The sequence below is a fragment of the Opisthocomus hoazin genome, chromosome Z (assembly GCF_030867145.1).
Source record: "Opisthocomus hoazin isolate bOpiHoa1 chromosome Z, bOpiHoa1.hap1, whole genome shotgun sequence".
NCBI classification, from domain to species: domain Eukaryota; kingdom Metazoa; phylum Chordata; class Aves; order Opisthocomiformes; family Opisthocomidae; genus Opisthocomus; species Opisthocomus hoazin.
The window spans coordinates 4,548,327-4,558,892 of NC_134454.1; the positions used below are offsets into that span (position 1 = coordinate 4,548,327).

A 10,566-nucleotide genomic window follows, 5' to 3' on the forward strand; every position below is an offset into this window, starting at 1 on the left:
GACCATCAATTCACGGCTGAAGGTATCCCAGACCTCCGGAGGTCTCTCATCCAGCCCCTTGCTCCCAGCAGGGTCAGCCGTGGGATGAGAGCGGCTTGCTCAGGCCTTTGTCCAGCCAAGTCTTGGGAAACCTTCAAGGACAGAGTCTGCGCAACCTCTCTGGGAATGTTGCACTCTCCAAAGGGGCCAAGCTTCTCTCCTGACTCATCGGCTGTCTCTTGCCCTCCCACCACGCCCCACAGCACAGGAGCACCCCTGAGAACACAGCCCAGGCTGCTGCTGGCCCCCTTGATGGGGTGCATGAAGAGAAGCGTGGCCAGCAGGTCGAGGGAGGTTCTCCTCCGCCTCTACTCTGTCCTAGTGAGGCCCCATCTGGAGTACTGTGTCCAGTTCTGGGCTCCCCACTTCAAGAAAGATGAGGAGGAGCTACTGGAGAGAGTCCGGTGGAGGGCTATGAGGATGATGAGGGGACTGGAGCATTTCTCCTATGAAGAAATGCTGAGGGAGCTGGGCTTGTTCAGCCTGAAGAAGAGAAGGCTGAGAGGGGACATAATAAATGGTTATAAATGTTTCAAGGATGGGTGTCAGGAGCATGGGGCGAGACTCTTTTCAGTGGTGCCCAGCGACAGGACAGCGACTTTGGCAGGGGGTTGAACTGCGTGATCTACAGGGTTCCCTTCCAACCCCTGCCACACTGGGATTCAGTGATGCTGTCCTTGCTGCCAGGGCACGCTGCTGCCCAGTGTTCACCTCCCTGGCTGCCCGGAGCCCCCCAGCCACCTCTGGGAGAGCTGCTCTCCAGCCAGTCAGCCCCAGCCTGTACCACCCAACGAGGCTGCTCCTGCCTGACAGAACTCTGCTCTGCCTGAATTTCGGAAGGTTCCTGTGCCCTGTTCCTCCACCTGACCTCGGTCCTGGGCAACGTGTCCAAATTCCTCCTGAGCAGCCTGTCCCTGCTCCCGCCTCCTGCCTGCTGCCCTTCAGCCTTAGAGCCCGGCTCTGCATCCCTCCCTCAGCCACCACGCTCTCCTGATAAATCCGCTCCCTCCTGGATTATCACAGGGAAACGGCTTTTGGAGGAAGAGGTGGTTGGAGGACAGGACACAGCAGTCTAAAATCCGTATCGGTGGGAACAGACAGAAAGGCACAGAGGGAACGCAGCAATAACCCAAACGAGCAGAGCAGCAGCCACAGAATCACAGAATGGTAGGGGTTGGAAGGGACCTCTGTGGGTCATCTAGTCCAACCTTCCTGCTGAAGCGTGGAAGGTGAGGAGCAGGACAAGGCAGACGCTGCAATGGACCAGCTCCAGCTCTCACTGCACTGAAGCACGGCTGCGGGGAACGGAGGCAAGGGGAGAGTTGTGACTTCTGGGAAGTCTCCAATGCCGGGCTTCACGCAGAGAAGCAGGGAGAGGCTCAGGGCAGCCGTCCCTGCGGAAAGGAGGCAGAGGGAGGGTCCAGCTCCAGCAAGCAGTTTAGGGACACTTGGACCTTGGTGACGTCCGCCATTGCTGCGTTTGTGTGGGGCACGGCTGCAGAGTTTGTGTGGGAACTGGCAGGGAGGATGCTTTTAGGGGCACCACGAACAGACCCCCCCCGGCTAAGAGTGGCAGCCAAGGTAGGTGTAAAAGTGTGGGCTACGTTAACGCTGGTGCAAGGACAGAACGCCTGGCTGCTCCTCTACTGCATGCAGAGGAAGGCAAATGCCAGCCAGGGTCTGTTGCTCTCACTCATCAAGCAGCCCCTCAACAACCCACTGTAGCACCTAGAAAGGTTTTTTTAAACTTATATTCCACTTCTTCAGAAGCTAAGGTGTGGCTAACGGTGCCAACAGACACGGGTGCCTTGGTAGGGGTGAGCGTGCTCAGCTCTGCTGCTCTGTGTGATGCACAACGAGGAGCTTGGAACCGTGGTGGTAGCTTGAGCCCAGCACACGAGCGCTCACCTCACTCAGGACTTGAACTGACGCAGTCTGAGGTCCTTGTTTTCCTTATCGAATCAAACTTGCCAGTTTGGTAAGTCCGTCTTCAGCACAGATGGCTGGACTTCTGCATATTGTGTGTAACGTGCGTGCGTGTGCCCCAAACACGTGTGCGTGTGTACGGAGACGCAGCCGTATCTGCGTGCAGGTGAAATGTGCGAGTACGTACACGCACGTCCAAGCACGATTTGACAGGTCTCCAAAGTGTGTTCTGCAATGGTACGGTGTTAATCGAGTAGTTCTGAACCGCAGGGATCTCCACCATTTATGTCTGCTGTTTCTGCTTTCAGGAGAGAGATGACCAGGAGCTATGACCTCCTTGTTTTGGCATGCGCGCTTCCTGGAGCAGATTCCTTGAGAATTCCTTCTGCGGGATCAGAAGCACCTTTCTGGCAAATGCAGCTTCTTTCCCTTTCATTGGTCAGTGCCCCCATACATTAACCTCTCGTCACCTTTTCTGTAGCTCTGGAACGTAGTCTAGAACACAATCTGATGCAGCCCAATAAAAGAGACTTGGTCCGAGTGGCTGCCTTCACCATTGTGGTTCTTTTTTCTACAGACCCATTCATGTACTCATTCTAAATCACAGAATCACAGAATCACAGAATGTTAGGGGCTGGAAGGGACCTCTGTGGGTCATCCAGTCCAACCCCCTGCCGAAGCAGGGTTGCCTACAGCAGGCTGCACAGCACTGCGTCCAGGCGGGTCTTCAATATCTCCAGAGAAGGAGACTCCACAACCTCCCTGGTCAGCCTGGGCCAGGGCTCCGTCACCCTCAGAGGGAAGAAGTTCTTCCTCGGGTTCAGCTGGAGCTTCCTCTGCTTCAGTTTGTGCCCGTTGCCCCTTGTCCTGTCGCTGGGCACCACTGGAAAGAGTCTGGCCCCATCCTCCTGATACCCACCCTGATGATATTTATCGGCATTTCTAAGGTCCCCTCTCAGCCTTGTTTTCTTCAGGCTGAACAAGCCCAGCTCCCTCCGCCTCTCCTCATAGTTTTGTAAACACCTCCAGGGATGGGGACTTCACCACTGCCCTGGGAAGCCTGCTCCAACGCCTGACCACTCTTTCAGTAAGAAATTTTTCCTAATATCCAATCTGAACCTCCCCTGACGCAGCTTGAGGCCATTGCCTCTCGTCCTGTCTCTGGTTACCTGGGAGAAGAGACCAATACCCCCCTCACTACACCCTTCTTTCAGGTAGTTGTAGAGAGCAAGAAGGTCTCCCCTCAGCCTCCTCTTCTCCAGACTGAACAGTCCCAGCTCCCTCAGCCGCTTCTCATCAGACTTGTTCTCTAGACTCCTCCCCAGCGTTGCTGCCCTTCTCTGGACACGCTCCAGCCCCTCCATGTCCTTCTTGGAGTGAGATGCCCAACACTGAACACAGCACTCCAGGTGTGGCCTCACCAGTGCTGAGCACAGGGGCACGATCCTCTCCCTGCTCCTGCTGGCCACACCATTCCTGATCCAAGCCAGGATGCCGTTGGCCTTCTTGGCCACCTGGGCACACTGCTGGCTCCTGTTCAGCCGGCTGTCGACCAACACCCCCAGGTCCTTTTCCGCTGGGCAGCTCTCCAGCCACTCCTCCCCAAGCCTGGAGCGTTGCGTGGGGTTGGTGTGACCCAAGGGCAGGACCTGGCTCTTGTGCTTGTTGAACCTCACAGAGTTGGCCTCGGCCAATTGATCCAGCCTGTCCAGATCCCTCTGCAGAGCCTTCCTACCCTCAAGCAGATCGACACTCCCACCCAGCTTGGTGTCATCACCTCTTTTCCTCAGTGAAGCTGGGATGAGGCAGGATAATCTTGGCAAGAAGCTGTGCAACCTCCTCCTGCTGTAAAATTCCCCAGTGATGCCAGCTGGGCTTGCCGCTCCTCCTTACCCTCATCAGGAGCCACAGAGAAGCCATCACAGGTTTTCCCCCATTCTTGGAAAGGAATGGGAAAGCCAAAAGCTTAATTCTTGTCGACTTTAAATTCCTTTACCCCTTGGCAAGATAGCAATCTAGTATTTCAGCGGGTCCTAGATAACTTAAGATGACTTGTGCAAATTTCTGCAGAGTCATGTATTTTTAAGCACATCTTAACTCTCTCTCAGGCAAAGAACAGCCCATAAGAATGAGAAGTTCAATGCGGACATTTCCTAGATTGCATGACAGATTTTTTCTAAGCTGTTCTCAAGCAGAACTCTCTGCTTCTGGGTTCTCTGTGCAGCTAGAACTGCAGCTGGATGACGAGTTTAAACCCCTACAGCAAAGCTCAACGTATTACCACACAGAAACAGTGTCCAGTGAGGCTGCTGCAGGGATTTTCTCATGCATGGCCGCACCATGCACATCTCGAGGTATGTCAGGGCTGCTGCTGGAGGGTGAGTTTTACAGAATTTCGCTTGATGGGCACTAACTCTTGCTGCTGATGAGGACAAGAGAAGCTGCTCAATAATAGTTAAAACTGCAGCCACAACAGTCTCTTTTTAGTGCTTCAAAAAGTCATGCTGCTTCCCTTCTTGCTTAACATTTCGGAGCAGAGTTGTACTGGAGCACTTTGCCAAAGTTCAGTTCTGTGAGGTAAATTGAGTGCTCTGGCACTGGAAGGTCTCAGTGAAGAACTGGAGTGTTTGCCCTCCAACAGCCCCTGCTGTGTGACCCTTTCCCAAGGAAAGGAAAGAGCTTATCCATGCAGCCATGTAACAGCATAGGTATTGCAAGCTGCACTGTGACGGGAAAGCAGAAATGGCTAAATATGTCCAGCACAGACTTTTTCAAGCACTAAAAATAGACTTTTGTCACTGGGGAATTTTACAGTGGGAGGAGCTTGTGGTGCCTCATCCCAGCTTCACCCTGGGACAGACTGACCGTGGTCAAGGACTTGCCAAAGAGGGGTTGTCAAGAGGCCATGCTGACATGGTAGCCCCAAAGCTGGGCCGGGTTCTTCCGTGAGGCTTTGTCTGCTCAGCAAATCCACAAGGGCAAACACTTTATCATAGATAAAATAAGTTTCAGGCTTTAAATAACCAACAACTTTAATTCCACGGGTTTTAACTGAATTTTTTTTAAAAAAAAAAGAGACAAGCTTTTAATTTTTTTTTTTGTTTTAAAAGCAAAAGGAGAGGACAAAAAAAGGAAGAGAGAATTTAAAGTGAGAAGAATTCAGAAGGGTTATATCATCATCATTTCCTCATCATGAAGTTGAAACAGACTTTAAATCTTGTTTTAGAGGTAGTGTTATTCCAATAGAGTTAAAGCACTGTTTTAATGCCAGGCATTTAAAGCAGCTCTTCACGCAGTTTGCCTTGGCAGCAGCTGCCCTGTGCCCATCCCACAGATCTGTTTCCCAAGCTCTTTACTCCAGGACTGAGTCTGTCCCCTGCTCTCCAGCCGGGCGTTCTGCCATTACCACACTCCACAACCGGCTGCGCAGCCCTGGGCGATGTCTGCCCCGGGCAGCACTCCGTTTCCGAGGATTAACAGCAAAATATGAAAGCCCTGTATGGCTCCCTGCCAGCAGCTGTGCCGTAAGGAACTCCTTACCAAGAAGTGCTGCTCAGACAGCCGTCATGCCCCTGCCGTGGGACGTCAGCCGTAAGATGACGAGTGGTCAGGGCGGGGGATGTGGGTGCAGGCTGCAGGGGCTGTTTGCAAGACTGCGTTGCAGGGTACCAGCATGAGGGTCATCTGCGCATACCTCCAGCTCAGACCGTTGTAACGACATTTTTACGGGACATAGAAAACACCGCAAATTTCCAGAAGGTCGCTTGGGAGACACAGGTAGCCAAAAGCTTGTTGAGAGAAAAGAGGCATTTAGGATGAGTGCACAAATGGGTCTGTGGAAAAAAGAACCACAATGGTGAAGGCAGCCACTTGGACCAAGTCTCTTTTATTGGGCTGCATCAGATTGTGTTCTAGACTACGTTCCAGAGCTACAGAAAAGATGACGAGAGGTTAATGTATGGAGGCACTGATCAATGAAAGGGAAAGAAGCTGCATTTGCCAGAAAGGTGCTTCTGATCCCGCAGAAGGAATTCTCAAGGAATCTGCTCCAGGAAGCGCGCATGCCAAAACAAGGAGGTCATAGCTCCTGGTCATCTCTCTCCTGAAAGCAGAAACAGCAGACATAAATGGTGGAGATCCCTGTGGTTCAGAACTACTCGATTAACACCGTACCATTGCAGAACACACTTTGCAGACCTGTTAAATCGTGCTTGGACGTGCGTGTACGTACTCGCACATTTCACCTGCACGCAGATACGGCTGCGTCTCCGTACACACGCACACGTGTTTGGGGCACACGCACGCACGTTACACACAATATGCAGAAGTCCAGCCATCTGTGCTGAAGACAGACTTACCAAACTGGCAAGTTTGATTCGATAAGGAAAACAAGGACCTCAGACTGCGCCAGTTCAAGTCCTGAGTGAGGTGAGCGCTCGTGTGCTGGGCTCAAGCTACCGCCACGGTTCCAAGCTCCTCGTTGTGCATCACACAGAGCAGCAGAGCTGAGCACACTCACCCCCACCAAGGCACCCGTGTCTGTTGGCACCGTTAGCCACACCTTAGCTTCTGAAGAAGTGGAATATAAGTTTAAAAAAACCTTTCTAGGTGCTACAGTGGGTTGTTGAGGGGCTGCTTGATGAGTGAGAGCAACAGACCCTGGCTGGCATTTGCCTTCCTCTGCATGCAGTAGAGGAGCAGCCAGGCGTTCTGTCCTTGCACCAGCGTTAACGTAGCCCACACTTTTACACCTACCTTGGCTGCCACTCTTAGCCGGGGGGGTCTGTTCGTGGTGCCCATAAAAGCATCCTCCCTGCCAGTTCCCACACAAACTCTGCAGCCGTGCCCCACACAAACGCAGCAATGGCGGACGTCACCAAGGTCCAAGTGTCCCTAAACTGCTTGCTGGAGCTGGACCCTCCCTCTGCCTCCTTTCCGCAGGGACGGCTGCCCTGACGCCTCTCCCTGCTTCTCTGCGTGAAGCCCGGCATTGGAGACTTCCCAGAAGTCACAACTCTCCCCTTGCCTCCGTTCCCCGCAGCCGTGCTTCAGTGCAGTGAGGGCCGGAGCTGGTCCATTGCAGCGTCTGCCTTGTCCTGCTCCTCACCTTCCACGCTTCAGCAGGAAGGTTGGACTAGATGACCCACAGAGGTCCCTTCCAACCCCTACCATTCTGTGATTCTGTGGCTGCTGCTCTGCTCGTGTGGGTTATTGCTGCGTTCCCTCTGTGCCTTTCTGTCTGTTCCCACCAATACGGATTTTAGACTGCTGTGTCCTGTCCTCCAACCACCTCTTCCTCCAAAAGCCGTTTCCCTGTGATAATCCAGGAGGGAGCGGATTTATCAGGAGAGCGTGGTGGCTGAGGGAGGGATGCAGAGCCGGGCTCTAAGGCTGAAGGGCAGCAGGCAGGAGGCGGGAGCAGGGACAGGCTGCTCAGGAGGAATTTGGACACGTTGCCCAGGACCGAGGTCAGGTGGAGGAACAGGGCACAGGAACATTCCGAAATTCAGGCAGAGCAGAGTTCTGTCAGGCAGGAGCAGCCTCGTTGGGTGGTACAGGCTGGGGCTGACTGGCTGGAGAGCAGCTCTCCCAGAGGTGGCTGGGGGGCTCCGGGCAGCCAGGGAGGTGAACACTGGGCAGCAGCGTGCCCTGGCAGCAAGGACCACAGCATCACAGAATCCCAGCGTGGCAGGGGTTGGAAGGGAACTCTGTGGATCACGCAGTCTAACCCCCTGCCAAAGTCGCTGTCCTGTCACTGGGCACCACTGAAAAGAGTCTCGCCCCATGCTCCTGACACCCACCCTTGAAACATTTATAACCATTTATTATGTCCCCTCTCAGCCTTCTCTTCTTCAGGCTGAACAAGCCCAGCTCCCTCAGCATTTCTTCATAGGAGAGATGCTCCTATCCCCTCATCATCCTCATAGACCTCCACCGGACTCTCTCCAGTAGCTCCTCCTCATCTTTCTTGAACTGGGGAGCCCAGAAATGGACACAGTACTCCAGATGGGGCCTCACTAGGACAGAGTAGAGGCGGAGGAGAACCTCCCTCGACCTGCTGGCCACGCTTCTCTTCATGCACCCCATCAAGGGGTGGCCAGCAGCAGCCTGGGCTGTGTTCTCAGGGGTGCTCCTGTGCTGTGGGGCGTGGTGGGAGGGCAAGAGACAGCCGATGAGTCAGGAAAGAAGCTTGGCCCCTTTGGAGAGCGCAACATTCCCAGAGAGGTTGCGCAGACTCTGTCCTTGAAGGTTTCCCAAGACTTGGCTGGACAAAGGCCTGAGCAAGCCGCTCTCATCCCACGGCTGACCCTGCTGGGAGCAAGGGGCTGGATGAGAGACCTCCGGAGGTCTGGGATACCTTAAGCCATGAGTCGATGGTCTGAACCTTTTTGTCTACGTTCTAGGCAAAGGCTAGCAAGAGAAACTGGTGTTTGTGAGGTTTTGGTGATGCTTCTTTCAATTATCCAGGAAGAAAATCTCAGTGTATATAGTGCATGCGAGAACCCCAGAAATGAATTCACATTTTGCTGTTGCGTGATGGCACATAACACTGCTCCATCACGTCACGATTCAGTGGTTCAGTTTGCCTTCACGAGTGAGAAAGCCTTGCTGTGGGCATGAGAGCGCTCGCCAGGACTTACCCTTCAGCTACCTCAGGGCACCGATCTGCTGCAGAATGCCGGGGCGATCGCTGCGCATGCTCTGCAGGTCGGCTAGCCCTCCGATGCAGCGTTTCTCGCTGAACACGTAAGGGACCTGGGCACCAAACAGCACCACGCATCAGTCGGTAGAGCTGGGACGCTGAAGGCAAAGAGCGGGCAGAGGATATTTCTGGGAAGCAGACTTCCCACCAAGGAGACCCTGATGTGCAAAATCCTCTGCGTCTCGCCCCCACTGGGACCCGCTGCCAGCCGCCTGGTGCCCACGGTTACCAGCAAAGTCACTCGGCTGAGCGGACTGACATTTCTGGCACAAAGCCTTCTCCATGCACCCTTGTCCTTCCGGCTGTTCCGCTCCTGCTGCACAGCCCTGACCGCCTGCTCTTTCCTGCCCATGCTGGTCCCTTCTCCTGCAGCCTCACGGCTGCTGCCAGGTGCAAGAGGAGAGGCAATCAGTGCGGAGCCAAAGGTAGAAGTAGAAGGGGAAAAAGAAAACTCCCCTCTCCCAAAGACCAGGACCAATTTCTGAACTCCTGAACTTCAGCGCCTGAGACTTCCTCCAGCCATGCGTTTGCTGCTCTCTGCAGAGGGAAGTGAAAACCACTGCCGAGCTGGGAAAAACCACCCCAGCTGAAGCCAGGGAAAAGAAAAAGTCATGAAAACACAGGCAGAACGTCACTCCCTCACTCAGGTCTCATGATTTCATGGAGCTTCTAAAGAAACTGCCGCTTATACGTAGTAAGCGCAGCCTCTGCTCTGCAGCCGGCGACACAGACGCAAGGAGAAGTGGGTTTTCTGCTTAGGTCAGAGGGGAAAGCGAGGGTCCAAAGTCAGACCCACTCGCAGCTCTGTGTTCTTGCTGCACTGCAAACCTGTGCTGCCTCGGGCAGCGTCGCCCGAAGACCAGGGAATCCCAGAGTCATGGAAGACCCTTGAAGGAGCTGCGGCTCACGGCCGTGGAAACGTGGAGGTGCCCCTCTCCACCAGCCCTTGCTCGGCCAGCGCAGCCACCAACCAAGGCTCAGCGCTGAGCTTTCTCCGCGCTTCTGTGTCTTGCAGGAGCAAAGGGGTTTGGAGGAGGCCCGGGATGCCCCGGGAGGTGCCGCAGCTCCCTGGGCTCTGTGCCCAGCCCGTCCCCGCGATGGGGAGCAGGCTGCACGCCTCGGCACGCAGCGCGGGACCCTGCGACGGCTGCCGCGGCGTGCGGAGCGGAGGAATCGAAACAAGGAAACGGGAAAGGGGTGCTGCTTCTGCCTGTGATGCGGCAGAGAAGCGAGCGGGGAAAGGGACCTCGCAGAGCGTCTCAGCAGCTGGGCACAGAGCATCTGTGGGGCAGCCGGGGCAAAGCGTCAGCAAGGTCTGAAAGAAGACCAGCAGAACTTACGGTGCTTCGCCCTGTTTCCTGCTGCAAGTACTCTTGGACGTCCTCAGACTGGGTGATGTCCACCACTTTCAGGCATTTGTGGGCAAAGCTGTGTTGCTTGAGGATCTCCACGGCGTTCCCGCAGTACGGGCAGCCTGCCTTCTTGAAGAGCGTGACGCGGCCCTTCCGGAGTCACCTCTGCACAAAACTCTCCGCCATGCTGCTTTGTCGGGAGGAGCGGGAACGCTGCCCTGCACCAGCGAGTTCACGGGCAGACGGGACAGCAGCAATCTCAGTCCCAGAGATTCATGGGCTGCCCAGAGCCTTCCTCCCTGAGAACTCCTCCCCAGGGGGACGTCGTCTCCTCACCACACCGCGCAGCAGAAGGCAGCAGTGCTTGTGCTGTCCATCTGGCTGCACACAACGCCCGAGCTGCTGATGAGCGGGGCCGTGGGCGAGCAGCAGACGCTCGGCTGTCCGGCGTTGCTCAGCGCGTTGCTGCGGACGGGGTTTGCAGGAGCTGCTCACGAGCCGCGGCACCGGCTCCGGCCGAGCTCTGCCCTGCGCAGGGTTGGTGAT

General features: G+C 55.1%; 1 protein-coding gene across 1 annotated transcript; it reads right to left on the bottom strand.

The window, feature by feature from the left end:
* Window positions 1-5,012: 5,012 nt before the first annotated feature.
* GLRX (glutaredoxin) lies at window positions 5,013-10,252 on the bottom strand. The gene is given in 3 exon segments (XM_009935816.2): window positions 5,013-6,067; window positions 8,607-8,721; window positions 10,009-10,252. Coding segments are annotated over 2 exon segments (306 nt in total). The 5' UTR covers window positions 10,207-10,252; the 3' UTR covers window positions 5,013-6,067; window positions 8,607-8,613.
* Window positions 10,253-10,566: the final 314 nt, after the last annotated feature.